The sequence below is a fragment of the Dipteris shenzhenensis genome, chromosome 17, assembly GCF_047967505.1.
Source record: "Dipteris shenzhenensis isolate YYH24624 ecotype China chromosome 17, Dip_SZ_1.0, whole genome shotgun sequence".
NCBI classification, from domain to species: domain Eukaryota; kingdom Viridiplantae; phylum Streptophyta; class Polypodiopsida; order Gleicheniales; family Dipteridaceae; genus Dipteris; species Dipteris shenzhenensis.
Genome location: NC_141612.1, coordinates 11,732,281 through 11,751,701, shown reverse-complemented (window position 1 = coordinate 11,751,701; position 19,421 = coordinate 11,732,281). Strand labels below are relative to the sequence as shown.

At 39.9% G+C, this 19,421-nt stretch overlaps 1 protein-coding gene across 1 annotated transcript; it reads right to left on the bottom strand.

The window, feature by feature from the left end:
- Window positions 1–4,485: 4,485 nt before the first annotated feature.
- LOC147891689 (uncharacterized) lies at window positions 4,486–8,615 on the bottom strand. The gene is made up of 3 exons (XM_087388985.1): window positions 6,875–8,615; window positions 5,956–6,149; window positions 4,486–5,626 (listed from the first exon to the last, which is right to left on the bottom strand). The coding sequence occupies exons 1-3, from the start codon at window positions 7,699–7,701 to the stop codon at window positions 4,947–4,949; spliced, it is 1,701 nt and encodes a 566-aa protein (XP_087245111.1). The 5' UTR covers window positions 7,702–8,615; the 3' UTR covers window positions 4,486–4,946.
- Between the last annotated feature and the right edge of the window lie 10,806 nt (window positions 8,616–19,421).

Genomic DNA, 19,421 nt, shown 5'->3' with positions numbered 1-19,421 from the left:
TTGCATGGTGCTTGGTGACTCCTTACTAGTTCTTAGTGACATGATTGATCACTAGCTAGCTCAACACCTATCTATGCTATAGATGTTAGTTCCCTCTTGGCCACTTTGCAAACTCTATTGTCTGCCCCCCTCTTTCGATGAGCAGATTATGTGGACCCTTCTTCTCTATAAGCTACGCTGCCCTAGATACAAGCTTTCCATGTTAAACACTTCCCGGACCTCATGCCCATGAGACGGTCCCCCCTAGATCTGAGTGTCTTGTGTCTTCCTTACTCTTGGGGCTCTCTACTTTTGTTTGTTGAACCACTGGGTCACACGTTGCATGTCGGATATGTTTGCCTTATTTACATATGTTTTGGAGAGTAGGCCACACTCCAAGAAATTGGCACAGCGGAGTATATACATGAACTAGATTGGGCTTATGGCCAATAATCAGGCCTTTACCTTACTAGTCGCAACTCAAAGGCAATGCTTGGATTCCCTTGTAGCGATTGATTGATTGATAATACGATTGATTGATTGACTTTGATGCTTTGGTCAATCAACATGAGAGTTGACTGACCTTTCTATAACCATTTTCTTTATTTTTTGCAATTTAATCTCTTTTATTCTTGTGTGTTGAAACATATGAGAACTTACAAGAAAGGCAATGAAGAGGTTCAACGTTTTTTCCACACTATATTTATGTATATGTATCAAACATATCTTAGTCCGTAATTCTCTTAATTACTTTGGTCTGCTATTTAATATGGTTATATATATATATATATATATATATATATATATTCAAAAAGTGAGGGATTTAACCCCAAATGTACATTTTAACTCTTATAGATCTACTCTTATCATACTTTTCCTATAATCTAGATTGATGTATTGCATTTTTGTATGTATGTACATATATGTTTTTATTACTCTAATTATATATATACTTATTTATAACTCTACTAATTTACTAAATTTACACTTTATTGCTTTCAAATTAGGCGTGCTTTATTCCCACCTTGAGCACTGTTTCCTTCTTTCACTATCCATGCTATCATTTTTCAATTGTTATAAACTCCAAAATTACAAAAATATGGGCATGGATAAAACCCCCTAAGAACCTATGTATCCTTTGTTAGGGAGTAATAGTTCCACCTTATTTTTTGAACTATGATGTTTTAGAATCTTGTTTGGTGTCTTGATCTTTAGTATAAGTGATAACAAGTTGGGGTGCATAGGCATTACCTGCCTTCCCTCACAAACCTATGTTGTCCTAACACCTAGGTTTGTTTGGATGGTGATAGGTAAGTGGACCCTAAGCTTGGAGCTTGGACTACCTGATGGATTATTAGACACTTTTGTACCAATTGTATACATATTTTATGTACACCCATAAAATGAGAAATTTCTTATCTACCCTTATTTGAGCATTGTGTGCCGTGTTGTTAAAAGGTTTTATTTTTAAAAAAACACACACCCCCCCAAAACTTGTTAACCTTTGGCCGGGTTAACCATGTGTCATGTTGCTACCTTGGCTAGGTTAATGACATGGCACATGCCACGTGCCACGTTGCTTGTGAAACTCTTATCGGGTTGTGCAAGAATGAGGTTCTTGTACACCTTTGCTTTAGGAATGACTTATCCCTTCCACGTTTCAATTTTTGTTGGAATTGTCATAACTACGCAATCTACACACACACACACACACTCTCTCTCTCTCTCTCTCTCTCTCTCTCTCTTTCTCCCACTTTCTTTGACACATTGTCACTTTTGTGCCACAACAAATGTTCACTCCTCCTTGTGAATTATTAAAATTCCCTTGCACCTTAGGTCCTCTTGACCCATACACTTTTGTATGTGTTATATTTCTACTTACTATAATACTCTCTTCATAAGGTCAATTAGGTGGTTTGTTTAAATTGCATATAGAGCTAATAGAGACTTATTTTGGTGGCCCATTTATGGTTCTTATAGAGCTAATAGACACTTATTTTGGTAGTCCCCCCCCCCCAAAAAAAGAAAAAATTATGCCATTATCTATGGAGCCTTGTTGCTGCCATCCACTACCTTACAAGTAATAATGCCCCCCCCAATTGTGCCATTATCCTGTGACCCTTTTTGTTGCTATCCACTATCATGCAAGTAATGATTAGCACCCCAATTGCACCATTTCCACAACCCGCTTTGCTGTTATCCTCTTCCTTAGAAGTTATGGCTTGCTTGGCTACTTGTGAGACTTCCTGGTCGTTTTGTGTGTTATCACAATTTAGTGTGATGGATGGCATCTCGTCTGGTTGGACCTCGTCACTCTTTGCCATCTTTCAAGCTGTCCTCTTGGATGATCTCCTTGCTCTGCTCCTTGCCCTCCCTTTCATACTTATGCTACTACTAACGCTCCTTCTAGACAAGGGCTCCTTCATCCTTGCTTTCTACTAGGTCATGCCCTTACTTGTTCTCCTTATATGTAGCATACTCCCAGCTCGTATCTTGATGGATTTACTTCCTTTAGTGTCATCTCTAGCATCAATCAAACCGCCCTTTGTGACATTGCTGTGTACAAGTTCTAGCTGATGGCTACCAAATCCCTCTTAAAGCATCCTTCCTCCTAGAAAAGCTCCACCCCCCCCCACCCCATTCATGTCTCCCTTGAGAAACACAGCATGGAAGCTGCGTTTTGACTCCTTTGCTTGCCATCTTGTGAAAGCTTCCTGCTACCAAATTTGGGAGAACTATCTTGAGAGAACAATTGGTTGTGATTCTCTTGCCCACCCTTATACCGAATGAAAACTATGTCTCCGCACAAGCTCGTGCATGGCCTTATGCCCTCAGAGGTATGCGTACTATTGTAGGTCCTGGATCGACGCCTTGCCACAAGCTTTTTACCGATGTCTCTTCTTTCTCTTTTACACACTTTTTTATGTGGATCCACTTTTTATGTTGGTGTAACTCTTCTATATGGGCACGTTCATTAGGTAGAGTGCCATCCCATTGACATGATCCTGTTGTAACTCACATGGCCCTCGCTTCCCTTCAAACTCACGAACTCCCTTTCCTCTTTTGGACGCACTCAAATCTATCCTGATAGGAGTGTTTAGAAGCTCATATGCCTAAGAGGGACCACTTAGCTATTTCAATTGTATTTCAGGCTTCTAGGCTTTCTTAGTTTCCACTCCTTGATGAGCCTATGACATGCTATATCGTATGCTGATAGATGTTTCCAGGTCACTCAGTAGAGCATCATACTATACTTGCACCTTCAACCCTCCTTTTATTGCAATCCTTGAATCACTCTATCCATATAGATTATGATATCTTTTACAACCTTATATCATTTGACAAAGATTAATCTATTGCAGCATACCTCATTTAACAAAGATTAATCTATTATAGCATACCTCATCCAACAAATTAGATTACTATATTATTGCATACCTCAGTTAGTGTGTCTGTTTTTTTTGGGCTCATCACACCCATTTGTTAGAAGACTCTCATATTGCATCTTCATAGTCCACAAAGACTTATGACATGTTTAGCTTTAGCTTAGCCATTTGTAGTACACAGCTCTTCACACAATCATTGATTGATCAACCACTCTTTGATCCAAGTGAACTTCATTGTTTTTTTGGCATGCATCACCTCTTCATCCTCTCTTCCCTTTTGGCCTATTTTTTGGGCTTTGTTTCCAAAGGAAAGGATGATGTACATGGAATGCATATTAAATATGTATAGGATCCAAGTTGTACTCATTGTACATACTTTTGTGGTGTAGTCAATATACTCTGACATGCACATACTACTCTGATGTTTTTAGTTTTCTTTTTCAATTTTGTTTGCTATTATATGCATCAAAAAATCCAAAAAGATCTTGTTCACCCTCTACTTATCCAATGCAATTTAAGAGGGCCTATTAAGCATGGTGTAATTTGTACCATAGATATAGCTATTAGCTTGGCATAGGTCAAATCCTAACCTTAAGTGTAAGGGGTTCATACATGTATTCATATTCATGAAATCAATACAAGATAGTGTACAATTAGCTATCTTGTACACTCCACGCTCTCCCCACAATCCTCCAGAGTGGTCTTCTTGATGCCAGACTCTTTGCTATCTCGATATACAAAGATAAGTATGTAGAGATCATGCACTACCTCTCCACAGTAACATCTTTTAAAGATGCAACCAGGGATGTATGGTGAAGAATTGTACTTAAATCCTAGGAGTACATGCTGATTGCAAGGGAACATGATCCTCTAGTGATGTGCATCTTTCCGCACGAAAGAGCAATCACCAAGTGCCTTGAAAAATGAGACTCTGACATATAAAACAAAAGTATACTTACATAAGGGATTTTAGAAATGACCTATGTAAAGTAAGGGTGTACTTATATCAGCTCCGTTTAATGCATGTACTATCTAGGGTTTTTCACATAGTGAACCCCCTAGAACTAGGCCCTCGAATGCCCGCATGGATTGATGTCCTAAGAGCAATGTTTTACTGACCCTAGAACAATAGTGCCAAAGTCAATCATGGCTCTTGCTAACACGATTATGGAGTGCTTAAAGGTTGGTCATACTAATTTATAATAGTTTTGTAATTTCTCGTGAAGAAATTCAAATAACCAAACTGGAGAAGCCCCCATGGGACTCTCAAAACAAGCAAAAAATCTATCGGTTACCTGAAATTTAGGACTCAAATCTACTAAAGGATGTCGAATTCTACAGAGCGCTTGAAATTCCCCTTGTAGAAGAATAGTTGCTTGATCATCTGGCCGCTCTTCACCATTTCACCATGTTGTTGCTCAGTGCGCATTTAATTTCTGCAGTGAAAGACTTGTGGAAACAATATCTCAAAATCTCTCGGCTGCAATTTGAGTCTTGCAACACAATGAGTAGCATGAAATCAAGGAAAGCATGTGAAAACTACATGCTCTACAGAACGATGAGACGACTCGGATTCAGTGCTCACCAGTCTTTACTGTTTAGGAAGAAGTCAGCGGTACTGTACATAGATTCATTCAACGGCCTTAATGCCTGTAACTCTTGAAATTTTGAAGCTTGCAAGTTCCCCGGCAATGAAGCAGAAGCCTCATGAACCACATCCTGCTGCTCTAAGAAACCCAACGAAGCTTTAGCTCCTGATTCCTGACTTTGCTTCTCGATAGCTATGTTGTCTTCGTCAGCCGCTCCTTCCAGTAGACTTAACACAGTTTGCCCCTCAGACTTTCCTTGTATAGAGGGGTCGAGTTGATGCTTCTCATGGGGAGCATTCTCCATGAACTGTCCACTACTTGGGCTGTTTTTATCCTTCATCCCCGGGTTACCACGCACTCCAGATCTCTCCAAGTGTTCCATCTTTGAACCTACAGCTCTCAACCATGGGACTGACAGATCAACTTCCCCGAAAGTCTCTGTAGATGACTGACTCTGGTTTCCTCCTCCGAGAGTAGACAAAGAAAGACTAGGTCCATTCAGTCCTCCCTGCAGAAAAGATGGGTATGCTTCCTTCTCGTTCTTCTCCAGGGTCATGTTTTCCATTTGTGTCTTCCCATTCTTCAGCGTAAGCGTTATGGATGGTGCCAAAGACATGGCAGAAAGGAGCGACTGTGCCTGATCAGAGCTGCCTGCACCCTCGTTTTGGCTAGCTGCAGGAGCATGAATATGTTCTTAGCGACACTGGAATCTCTACTGGCTAATGTCTACACGTAAAGCAAGTTCCTTTGGTAATGCACATTTCCAGAAAGAAGAACATGAAAGAGAAGGCCTCATATCCAATTGAGGCAACAAGTGTGTCTGATAACCATCACACTTTGTCCTTATATCTACAAATGACACTTTCTGAAATTAATGGATAGACTAACATGTGACGGAGTTCTATGGGTAGACTAACATATAACGGAGTTCTACTTCAATGTAAGGTTCGTGGCACCGCTTATAGCTCAAGGTTAATTTCACTCAAGGTCCGAGAACTCACCGTGATCATGGTTTGGTGCAGGTGCTGCATCGTGTCCATTCCCTTCGTCATCTTGGCGTTTAACCACTGAATCCGCAGTTGAGCTAGTGGTTAAAGAAGCATTGGGTTGAGGTTTTCTCCGACGTCTATTATGATCTGCCAACCGCTTTCTGCAACTTCTTTTCCCCTCGTCAAACTCGGCAAGCACGTGGAATCTGATGAAGCATGGTAGGGAGACATCACGCGAGTCAGAAATTGTGGATTCGGAAACGATACCAGTTGGAACCGACAATTGGCAGTAAAACTTCATCTAATCGAGTGTTGTCAAACCCACTTGTTAGCCTAAGGTACAATGCAATGCCTACATTTGACATCGATTTCAGTCATTACGGTGTTTTTTGTGATCGATTACCAACACCTGGAAATTCTAGATGTCAAATGAAAAAAGAGTAATGGGAATTAATTCTCGATGTCAAATGCAAAAAGAGAAATGGGAATTTTTTTCACTGCGTATATGATGTATCTGTGGTATATGAAAATTTATGATAGGACAAAGCTTGTGGCGTGTTTAAATGTCGGCTTGATTTTCATATGCGGCTTGAAATGTGCAAACGTTCGACTTGATTTTCATATGTTAGCAAGTGCAGAATGATTATAGCTAGTATTATTGCTATACTTCACGTTCAACAGTGAAATATTGGACGGACGAAAAAGTGTGCGCATCGCATGACTGTAACTACATTCGCTGACGAAATTATCTAGGTTTATCAGAAGGAGCTACGTGAAGTGTTATTCAGGATGCAGAACTTGTTGCTGAGGAATGGGTTTCGCAAAGCAAAAGGTTGGGCCAGAGTCTCCAGAGATCTACAAACAATGCCTTGCATCTTACAGTCCGCACGTCAGGAAGAGTTATAGATAGCACAGAAGTTTGAGACGAAACCTGCTACATTGCTGGCAGAAACGCTGAGTCTGCCCGCTAATCATCGCAGTTGACACCTTGGAATGGTACTCGCAAACCTTATGCCGTCTGTGGTAATGCTTAGCTAGGCTAAGATCTGCCTTGCATCCTTGCGCTTGGCACAAAGGCACATTCACTGCAGGGCAATTGGGCCTGAAACGCTTGCCCAATCTTGCCAGAGCACTATCTTCCGCTGAGAAGTATGTCCTCCCTCCCAGATTTAGCCCTATTCTTGCATTGAAATCCGGGGAGCTGTACAGCCCTCGTCTTACGATGTCGTTAATATTCCTCCTGTGATCCATGTTCATTAACCCTAGAAAATGACGCTGTTCTAGTGCTGATCTCGGCTCTCCAAGGTAATTGCTTCCAGTATTCGGATACCCAGAAAATCCTCCGGAGCTTTCTAGGCTTCCATACAAATTTGAAGCAGTGGGTAAATTCGCTGAAGAGCTTTCAAGCCCGACGTTGTGACGAATCGTTCCTGCGTTCAACATACCCCAGGAATTTTGCGGAGGTATGGCCGGATGAAAGCTCGCCGGGAGACCGCCATGGTACTGAGTGCGAAGATCAGCACTTCCAAAAGCGTCGAACTGCATCGTGTTGGGTTTGCAGTCTACATCCTGATCTCCTGGAGCGTATTGAGCGGGTAGAATCATTTGGTCCCAGTCCCAATCCTGCCTGCCAGGGCGGAGATGCCTACTATCCAGCGTTCCAGAAGAGATGGTGGCCGTGGGAGGATCCGACCAGTTCTCAGATAACCAAGTCGGCTGTTCCTGCTCCTCATGACTGGGGGCTGCGAGAGAATTCATCCCATATACTAGAAGGCCATCACGGAGGAATAAGAAGACGGGGCGGAAGTGGTTTGCCCGTATGTGCTAGAAAGCCATCAGGGAGGAGAAGCACAGCAATGGCTACAAAAGAGAAGACAGCCCATATGCGAGTCGAGGTCTCGGAGCAGCAGCAATGAAGCTAGAAAATCGTCAAAGAAGATCTAGGAATCTTTAAGCAGTGGTCGCAAAACCGAAGGTTGTCCGAATGCGGGAGAGAAGCCCGACAACTGGAAAGAACCAAACATGGAGGGAGAGGTGGGGAGGGTGCGAGATAAAAGGAGAAAGGCAACTGCAGCATTTACGAGGATGAAGCGAAGTACAATTCTTCTAGGTGAAAGGAGGACGTCAAGGAGAAGCTTGCAGGCAATGCGAGTGCGAATGCAGGGAGCAAGGTACGTAGTGGCGGCAAGGGAATTGAGAGAGTGGAGGTTGAGGTGGTAGGATTGAGCGTGTTGCCATAGAGAGAAAGAACGAAGGAGGAGGAGGAAGGAGGCGAAAGAAGAGCAGGAGGAGACTCTGATCAGGGAGCGGGCAATGAGATGAAAGTGTTGGAAGAGCATGGGAGGAGGAAGAAAGGTGCTATGAGGGAAGCCAAAACAGTAAGCAGAGAGAGCTGAATTTGCGTGAGTTGACGACGGCGACGACGCCATAGCCAAGCAGCTTATAGCCAGAGAGAGGTGAAGTTTGAGCGAGTTGACGAGGACGACGACGCCATAGCCAAGCAAGGGAGCTTAGCTTGTGTGCAACAGGAATAACGCAAGCGCTGCCCTTAGCTTTGGAATCTCTATGTTGTCTCTCTTTTTTTTTTCTAGTAAAGAGCTTTGATCCAGATGCAGTATGATCTAAATCTAGGCAGACAGACATCCGGACAGTCCTCTGCATTGTGTCCTGTATCTGTAGGCATCCCTCGGTCTCTCTCTGTCTCTCTCTCCGTCCATGTTGTGCGTGTGAGTTGGGTCCTTTGGATGACTGGTTCCTACAATGCTCTCTCTCTCTCTCTCTCTCTCTCTCTCTCTCTCTCTTTTGTGTGTCCTTTGGATGAATAATTTGTGGCTCCTTTTGGGGTTTCCTACAATGCAAAACTCTCTCTCTCTCTCTCTCAAAAGGTTTCCTACAATGCAAAACTCTCTCTCTCTCTCTCTCTCTCTCTCTCTCAAAAGGTTTCCTACAATATATGCAAAACTCTCTCTCTCTCTCTCTCTCTCTCTCTCTCCACATACCTTTGGGTCACTTCCGGCGTATTTTTGGACATGGCCGATAGGTTGGCCAAGTACATGCTGACCACATAATAAGAATTATTGAAAAATGTATCAAGCATATGTAAAAGATCCATTGTCATTATGATCGTGGCTTCTAGTGCCATAGATCATGTAGGTATCTATCAAACTTTAATAGAACCATATCATATATAGATCTATCTTTCTCTCTTTCATGTCATCCCCAGTTGCCTCTCTCTCTCTCTCTCTCTCTCTCTCTCTCCCCATATTTTGTCCATAGCTAGCTGACCTCGTATGTCACTTAACTGGACTTCCCAACCACACCTCATTCTATCTTGATGTGTACCATGGATGCACTCTTGTTTACCTCATCTTCCCATAATTGTTTATTTACAACTTGAAACCACCCCCCCCTCTCCCCAACACATCGTATGCACGCACGCATGCACGCACACACACACACACACACACACACAGAGCACTCTCACACATGTCACACACTCTTAACACCTTCTCACCTGCTATCATACTCCAAACACCCCAATATGATAAAATTTGGGTTAACCAACAATTTGATGACACTTGCTATTGTTTCTTCCAATGTTTCTTCCAATCATGTTACAACATAGCAATTATGTGAGAAGATGGGATGTGATTCTTTCCTCATTCTTTCTTTGCTAGATGAGTCTTAGTTTATAGAGGCCATGACATTGTGGAGTGCGCCTTGCATAGACTCAATAAGCTTTTGCCTAGGTCAACCTTTGCTTGTTTGTTTTGCTTCTTGTGATCTTACACCATGCTTTCCATGAGCAATTCCAATGACATTGTCATGGATTTGACTTGTGGTGAGATATTGCCTCCTTATCATACATCTAATAATTTAGAGTTGCATGAGATTTCATGTGAAATTGGTGAATCTGTTGTTGTCGATATTCCCAACCACTTTCAAGCTTCATTGTGCAAGTATGCAATATTAGGGCTTCTTCTCCAAACTAAAGAAGTAGACACACACCCTACACATGGTAGCAAGTCTCCTATGAAGATAGATAACAACAAGATAGCATCATCGTCAAACTAGGTGGGTTTGACATAGATGTACATCTACTTGCAAGGCTATCTATAGCTTTCCTTGAGAAATGCATCTTTGGTATTATATGCTTGAGTGTTGAGGTACATACTTGCATTTACATCTTCATATGTTGTCCCTTGTGCTTTATCCAATATTGTTTCTAGAAAACAAACCATCAAAGCTTATATGAGTTTCCATATTGCCATGTGACCGGTGGAAATTTTATGCCCCTCGTGATAGTGTGCATGTGTGGAGGAGAAGATTAGTTCAAAGTTGGAAGGAGACTCCTTTCAAATTCAACTTTATGTTATGGAGGATGGTTGTGCACAAACTCTCTGCCAGGTGTAGGATAGCTAAATGGAATCCTAGAATGATACCTTTGTATCTGTTTTGTAAAACGAAGAAGAAAACCCTATTCCACGTCTTTTGGGAATGCTTAATTGTTTCAAGATCTAGTGAAGAGTCAGAAAATGGCTTTGAGGATCTCTCCATATTTATATAGTTGTCATGGAAAACTGCTTTGTTGGGTGATGAGGTGCTTTATATAGGATGACAGTTGGTCAGAGCGACTATCCTTTTTCAAATGTAGAAACATGAAAATAGGGTAACTTTTAGAAAGTGTTGAAATGCTGGCCTTTAATCGGAGGGGTAATTCTTTGGCAATAGGCCCAATCAATTTAGGCAAATCTCTTTAGCCATGGGCTAAGAGTCATTCTTTGCCTTCTTTGAAGGCTGACTCCCTTTCTTTTTGTTGTAACTTTAATTTTGGGCAACAAAATTTGTCTTTTTCTCACAAGAAAAAAAAAGCTTATACATGGGATGCGACATTAATGCTTGATTGGGTGCTCTTGTCATGTGTGAAAGCATGAAGTAAAGTAAAATTGCTTTGAAGGCATGCTTGGCTATTGTGTCATGCATTTGAATTAATCACAATTTTAGACAGTATAGCACAATGTGAGCATTGATGAGGTAATGGGAGATGATCAATTATACACTAATTATGGCATGAAGAGTAGAGTCTGGTTAACCTATCAATATGTGTCTAATTACCTCATTGCTTTTATTAAAGGTAACAAATGATAGCTAGCCTTTCAAGTTGTTTACTACTTTCTATGTTGCACTCAAGGAAATTAATTGTTTGTTGACTTTTATTTTCAAGGTAGGGCATGGAGATTTCTTAAAAATCAAAAATAAAAATAAACAAAGGTTCCGGATATATTAGCAAAAAGAGGGTGGTCAGCCCTAATAGACCTATTACAAAATGTGGCTCAAAATGGGACAAGACCCTAAGCTCACACTGTGAATAGCAGGGAGATTACTCTAGACACATCCTTATTCCTAGCAAACATCTACTTACAACTGGATCTTTTTTGGTAAGAAGCCAACTAAGATCTCTTACGTTAGCATAGGTAAGGGCAAGAAACACTGACTCTCTCCACCCTAGGTTGAAATTACCATGGAACACTATACGATTGCGGGTGTCCTAGAATGCCATCATCATCGCAGCTTGTAGATAAGGCCAGCAAGCTGCCAACATGGATGGGAGGCCATGTCTCCTGTTAACAGCAGTTGCCAATGCATGCCTATGTATAACTTTGACATGATCCCCACCTTTGTGATTCCTCTTTCTACCCTCCTCCACACTTCCCTGGTGATTTGGCAGCTCCACATCAAGTGACACACATTATCTAGTGATTTAGCACACAGAGGACACACCGGGTAGTCAAGTTTGAGAAAGCATGTCAACAAAGACTTCTTTTATGACGCAGTTTGAAAATTTCCCCACGTCTAGATGCACACATTATTGTAGCTACAAGCTATCCAAGTCCGATGATGGAATAAAGTGGGATGGAGGATGGAATAAAGTGGGATGGAAGATATTGATAATGTTGGACTTCATAGAGATGCTTTTTGGATTAGCTATTAGGGGTGTCTATTAGCCAACTTGCTGAGAATTTTCACATGTATGCTTTGATATATATCATTGTATTACAAATTAGTATGTATATAAAATAAGACTCTCATGCTTTGTATAGATCTCTTCTATGTATCTTTATGATTGTTTCTCTTAAATGTGCAAGTAGATTGTGTGTAATCTTTGTAGAATATTTTCTTAAAATTAGAATTGCAATATTCAATATCAAAAAATGTAATCTCAATGATGTGCAAGGAAGAATAAGATTGAGAAGCTAACTCCAATAAAGGCATAATGCAAGAATAATCTCCAATCGCCTCTGAATCTTGTACATTGTTATTTTTATCTATCTGACCTGCGTGTCATTGTACTATTTGACAACAATGAAGAAGTATACACCATTGCCTTTTGTTTTGAAGAAATATTTACTTGTGCGATTCATGGATCCTTGCTTACTTAACTCCCTTCCACAATAGGTCCACGATATCATCTTCTCTAGAAATGTGATTAATTTTAATTGCAATTTATGTGATCTCTATATGCAATTTGGGTCATGCTTTTCATGCACGAATTTTTGATAGTTGAAGATTAGTTCAAACAGTGAAGCTTGAGATTTGAAAAATAGTGTTCTGATTTCGAGTAAGTCTCTCATAAGGTATTTCATGGCATTGGTGAGGAGTAAATCAATCCTTATACGAATAGGATAGTATAAGAAAGTTATGAATGTTGGGATAAACATGTAAACCTAAGATGTAAATTTTAAAATCGGGATTTTCTTTATGTAGAAACTTTGAAAAAAATACTTTTTTGATCTAGAGAATTACCAAAAAAAATTACATGGATAAGGGGTTTTTAATTTTACAAGAATAAAATAAAATAAAGATTTATAAAAAGGAAAATGAATCTAGGGTTCCATATGTATCCAAGCTTAAGTGCACACAATTTATGTAAGGTTTTTAAAAATGAGACCCCAAGGAGCTTTCAAAAATATGAACTGCCTAGTAGCCATAGCAATCAGTTGAATTGCTATGATTAATTGCAAGTGTTCTAGTGAAATTTTTTATCAAGGACTCTTTTTACCAACAAAGTGGGTACTATTAAGACTAGTGAGTTTTGAGGTTTAGTTTTGTAAAGCAATGAGACCATCTCTAATTGGTTAATGAGTTTCTTCTAGTCCTATATAAAGTCAAAGCTCCTCTATAATTGATTCTTATGGGCATGACACTACTATATGCTAGCTCAACCTTATTGCTCTTCACTAAACTTTGCCTATAATATAGGTAGCTCGCAAGGACAGATGAGAGAAACTACTAGTGTTGATGCATTAACAATGCTACAAGGACATGTTTAAATAGTGAACACCTCGTGAACACATTAAAAAATATTTCTTACATGCCTCTCCCTAGGCTTCTAACAAACATAAAATAATAGAATTTCATTATGTGTGGAAAAAGGAGAATCTCCTCATTAAAACAATCATAGGCAATTATTGCATTTTAGAGTGATAACACCCGCAAATTAGAAGCACATAACCATAGACCCACAAACCATTTATTTCTAAAGGTAGGCATGAAATTTCACTTAGCTTGTTATTTGCACTAATGGAGGACTTTGGCTGTCTCACTTTGGTTTGTTGTGTGCATCAATGGACTTACTAGGGAAGCTTGCAAAAACATGCACACATCACTACACAAGATGGTGACAAAGTATAAATTTGAATAGTCCATGCTTAAGCGGAGGAAGCATAGCTACAAGACTGAAGTGCCTATCATTTTCAATAGTGGCAATCTGATTTCTTGTAAGCCTACCCATCCATATGGGCACCAAGGGCTATGATCATCAAAGTCCACTACAAGGTATTGGTCATTTTCTGACACTAATACCCATGGAAATTGCAATAATTCTCTTTTTTGCGGGTGCAAATCATCAAAAAATTGTCAGAATAAGTGTTGGAAAATGTGCGTCAGTATAAGTGTTGATATATACTTACACTAAAACTATCAGTATCTACTGACACTAGTAAACCGTCGGTATATACCGACACAAAACAGAAGAATTTTTTTTTTTGGGGGTAGAATAGGGTAGGTTATAAATCAATACATTTCATATGAAATACAAATTTCCTACAACTCTCTCATCATGTATTACAAAATATATTTCCTACAACTATCTTATATTATACATGCCATTAGGCTCAACAATAGAAAATAAAGATAAAAGTAGAAACTATTTGCGTTAAAAACAAAAATGGTCTCCAAAAAGAATATTATCATGTTTCTAGATCTATAAACAAAATTGGTCTTCAAAAGAGACATTGTCATGTATAAGTGACTCCTCAAGTTAGATCTTGCTCAGATCTTATAGCCTGCAAGAAATGCTCCTCCGATGAAGCTCTCTCTCAATCCTAACCATGCAGCAATACACTTAACCCATTGTTTGTCATGTTTAATTTTCACTATGACATGGGATAGAAGGGTTTCCACATGCCATATGGTGGCAATATGAGGGAGAGGGTTTGGATTTACTGAAGACTGTTGGGGATTTGGGTTGTCCTTTAATGTAGTGGAAAACAACAAGCAAGTAGGGGCATAGAAAACACATCACAAACTAAGAATGTAAAAAATGAATCACTCATCACATATAATCATACTCACATTTGCAAATATAGAGACTATTGACAGAAGGAAAATAGAGAGGAAAAGAGAAAGAAAGAGAGGAAAAGAGAGAAAAAGAGAAAGATAGAGAGGAAAAGAGAAAGAAAGAGAAGAAAAGAGAAAGAACGAGAGAAAAAGAGAGAATGAGAGGAACAGAGTAAGAGAGAACGAGAGGAAGAGAGTAAGAGAGAAAGAGGAAGAGAGTAAGAGAGGAAAAGAGTAAGAAAAGAGAGGACGAGAGTAAGAGAGGAAGTGCGAAAGAGAGAGGAAAAGAGAGAAAAGAGAGAGGAAAAGAGAGAATGGGAACTGAGAGAAAAGAGAGGGAGTAAGAAAAGAGAAAAAGGAGAAGAGGAAAGAGAGAACTAGAGGAAGAAAGTAAGAGAGGAAGAGGAAAAGAGAAAGAGAGGAAGAGGAGAAGACAGAATAGAGAGAATGAGAGGAAGAACAAGGCAGAAAAAGAGAGCAAAAGAGAAAGAGAGTAAGAGGGATAGGAAAAGAGAGAAAAGAGAGAACAAGAGGAAGAGGAAGAGAGGTAAAGAGAAAGAGAGGAAAATAGAGAAAAAGTAAAAGAGAAAAGAAAGAAAGAGAGTAAGAGAGTAAGCGAGGAAGAGAGGAAGAGAGGGAGAAAAGAGAGGAAAAGAGAGGAAGAGAGAATTCAGAGGAAAATACAAGAAGAGAGGAAGAGAGAATTCGGAGGAAAATACAGGAAGAGAGGAAGAGGAAAAGAGAGGAAGAGAGAATGAGAGGAAGAAAGTAAGAGAGGAAGAGAGGAAGAGGAAAAGAGAGAAAAGAGAGAACAAGAGGAAGAGGAAGAGAGGAACAAAGAAAGAGAGGAAAAGAGAGGAAGAGAGGAAAAGAGAGAAAGAGGGTAAGAGAGAAAGAGAGGAAAAGAGAGGAAGAGAGCCTACAAGAGAAGAAGAGGAAGAGAGTAAGAGAAAAAGAGAGAAAGAGAGAAAAGAGAGAGGAAGAGACTGAGAGGAAGTGAGTAAGGAAAAGCGAGGAAGAGAGAAAAGAGAGGAAGAGAGGAAAAGAGTAAGAAAAGAGAAAGAGCAAGAGGAAAACAGAGAGGAGAGAATGACAGGAAGAGGAAGAGAGAACGAGAGGAACAGAGGAAGAAAGAGAGAGACAGAGAGGGAGCAAGAGTCAAGGGAGATGAGAGGAGGATGAGAGGGAGATAAGGGTCCTACACCCATCACATTTGCTAGTGCTTAAGGTGGTAGCAAATGGTCATTGCAACATAAATGAAAAATAAAAAGAGAGCAGAGTAGAAGTTTTTTACCTAGAGATAAAGAATAAAGGATAACCTCGGAGCAAACTAGTGGGTGAACCAAAATGGGAGCAAAATAAACCGGCTCCCCTATTAAACAAAGGAAACACCTCAAATTTAAAAAAAAACTAGTGGCTGAAGTAAAAACATATGGTTCTTTACTATATCTTGCTATTCCTTATGCTTCTTCTTACAGGAAAAAGAAAAGGAAAGTAGACTTGTTAAAAAATTAGTGGGTAAAGCAAAAAATTAGGGAAATTAGAAGGAAAGTAGACGAAACCTAGGGAAACTAGAGGGAAAGTAGAGGAAAACATAAGAAGAGAATAACTTGGAAAGCATGAAAGAAAGAGAAGAGACACATACCTTGAAACAAAGGGAGGAAGAGGTTTGCTTATAGGACCAGGAGGTGGAAGAAGCTTTGTTGTACAGAAGGAAAATGACATTGAATGGAGGGCAAAATTGGTGAAACGAGTGAAATAGAGTGTGAGGCATTGTAATAGAGAAAAGCACGGGCAGATTTGGCTTTAGTTGTGCTTACTAATCATCAACGCCTTTGTGTCAGTATATACTGACACTTAAGTGTCACTATCTATTGATACAAATAGGATATATACTGACATAAATATGGTTTAGCACACCAATGGATAGGGGTTTGGCAACATACCGATAGAAATAGGGTCTGAAGCCAATATACACCAACAGAACAGGGCGTTTTTCTCAAATTCATGGATTCTTGGCCATGATTTTTGAATTTTTTGGTTTTGGTTTACGAGGTGTACCACGTATTCACATGATGAGAAATAACTTAGATATGCATCCCCAACGATGCAAACGGTGTGGAAAACAAGAAAATATGTAAGTTCAGCCAATGATATTAGATGAGCATGAAACTTTGCACATGCCTTAAAGTAAGTAAGGTTAAGATGTGTGCAAAGTATTGTACCTATTGCACAAAGTCACATACCATGGAAGCAAGCAAACACAAATTTTTTTATACTTGGGTATGAGACGCGGAAACAAAAATATAAGTATGCCCACCCATGCAAATGGTGTCTGATGGGTACGAAACTTTGCATGAGACTTAAAGTGAATAAGATTAAGGCATGTGCAAAGTATCATACCCATCGTACAAAGGAACGTAGAATGGGAGCAAGCAGATGCATATTTTTTGATACTCAGATATGAGACTCGATGGAAAATAAGAAAATAAGAATGTCTACCCATGCAAACGGTGTTTGATGGGTGTGAAACTTTGTATGGGACTTAAAGTGAATAAGAATAAGGCATTTCCAAAGTATAGTATCCATCGTACAAAGGCACATACGATGGGAGCAAGCATATGTGTATTGTTTAATACCCAAGATATGAGACAGGGTGAAAAATAAGAAAGGGACATGCTTTTTATTAGAGTCAAGCCATTGGTAATTTGATAAATGGCTATAATTGACTATAACAAGGTATAGGGTCTATCGACATGCAATTAATAGAGCTTCTCTATGTTCATTACATGATGCAATCGCTCATGAATGGGGTGTAAGAATAAGAATGGAGAAGAGTTATGAACACAAGGGAACAAGAAGTGAACACGAGTGAACTCCAAATGAAATGTTCAAAATGTAACAATACAAGTACTTGGTATATATATAAGTACACAAAGTATTGGTCAACCATATAGTTGACTTATGGCCTACAACACCATATCATTGTATATATCTCTGCAAATCCCCCCTCAATGATATGGCTGAAGTACTTTGGAGTCTAGTCTCAATAGTACCTGAAGTGGTTGCACAAATTCATCCACGTGGATATAGCAACCTATGGGAGTACCAAAGAAAACAATGTCATTTTAAAACCCCCCTTAACATTGTTTGTATGTCTCGTATCCCCAAGCCATGTCGATGTCATATGAAAAGAGGCACTGACAGGCTTTTAGTGAAGATATCGGCCACATTGTCCTCAGTGGAACAATATGTTAGGTCGATGAAGCCATCTGTAATACAATCCCACACATAATGATACTGATTTTCAATGTGTTTCATGCGAGCATGAAATACAGGATTGTTTCCAATAGCAATCCAACTTTGGCTGGTACAGAAGATCTGAGTTGGATCACCATCCTGAGCATGATGCAAATCATGCAAAAGCTTCCTCAACCACATACATTCCAAAGTGGCTTAGAAATTTGTAGCTTTGTACTCTGCTTCACTAATGGAGAGAGACTCTCAGTCTTGCTTCTTATTGAGCCATGAGATACATGTTGAGCCCAATGAGAAGCAATAGCCGGAAGTGGACCTACTATCATCTATGTTCCCTGACCAATCTGAGTCTATAAAGCCACTCAGAGAGATGTCACCATCTAGAGCATAATGAAGCCCATAGGCAAGTGTACCATGTACATAACAGAGTACCCTCTTCGTTGCATTCCAATGGATGACTGTGGGACAATGCATGAACTAAGATAGAAGCCCTGTGGCATAGGCAATGTGTAGCCGCGGAGAGCATACTTGTAAATCAAACTACCAACCAGTTGCCTATACAAAGTATCATCAAAATTTTCAGCCTCATCATGCTTACTCAGCTTGAGTCCTTTTTCCAATGGAGTGGCCATAGGAATACTATTCTCCATCTTAAATTTCTGCACAACTCCTTGGCATATTTGGTCTGTGACATAGAAATCCCCCCTTGGGTTTGCCAAAATTCAATGCCAAGATAGTAGTGTAAGAGGCCCAGGTTTGTCAAATGTCTGACAAAGAACGGACTGCACTGTTGCAATTTGCTAAGAATTATTGCCAATGAGTATGATGTCATCAACATAAAGAACCAGCAAGACGAGATCTGATTGAATTTGTTGTAGAACATATAAATTTGGCTATGTGTGAGTGTTCACAAAGCCTTAGGACAACAAGAGCTGATGTATGTTATGATACCATGCATGAGGTGCTTGCTTCAGCCCATACAAGGATTTCTTGAGCTTTCATACCCTGTGCTCTTGTCCTTGAACAATAAAACCATGGGGATGATGGACATAGACCTCCTCCTCGAGATCCCCATTGAGGAAGGTGGTCTTGACATCCATCTGGTACACAGACCAACCATAAATCACATCAAGAGATATTATAGAGTGAATGGTAGTCATCTTGGCCACTGGAGCAAAAGTCACCTCATATTCTATCCCCTCTTCTTTTGCATACCCCTTGGCAACCAAATGAGCTTTTTACTTCTCAATTGTACCATTTGCACAATAACTTTATTTTGTAGATCCATTTTGTGCCAATCACATTCTTGCCAATGGGCACCTCAACCAAGTCCCATGTAGCATTCTTGTGAATAGATCTAATCTCAACTTCCATGGCTCTTTGCCATGTCAGATTGCCTTGAGCATCCTCAAAGCGATGAGGCTTAATTTTAGCTTCCATCACTTGGGTCATGAGAGCAAAATTCACCTGGTTGTTACCATTTTGAGTACTGGCCTTGGTTCTCCACAATATAGGTTGATCTTTAGCATCTGCAAGTGTTAACCTAGCCCATCTAGAAATTGAATTCTTAGCTATCCCACTACCAGGAATAGCATCTGGAA

Coding starts and splice junctions, on each gene's coding strand:
- LOC147891689 (XM_087388985.1), bottom strand. CDS start 7,701: ATGAATTCTCTCGCAGCCCCCAGTCATGAGGAGCAGGAACAGCCGACT. Junction 6,150..6,874: donor TTCTGCCAGCAATGTAGCAG/GTTTCGTCTCAA, acceptor ATGCTTCATCAG/ATTCCACGTGCTTGCCGAGT. Junction 5,627..5,955: donor TGCACCAAACCATGATCACG/GTGAGTTCTCGG, acceptor ATGCTCCTGCAG/CTAGCCAAAACGAGGGTGCA.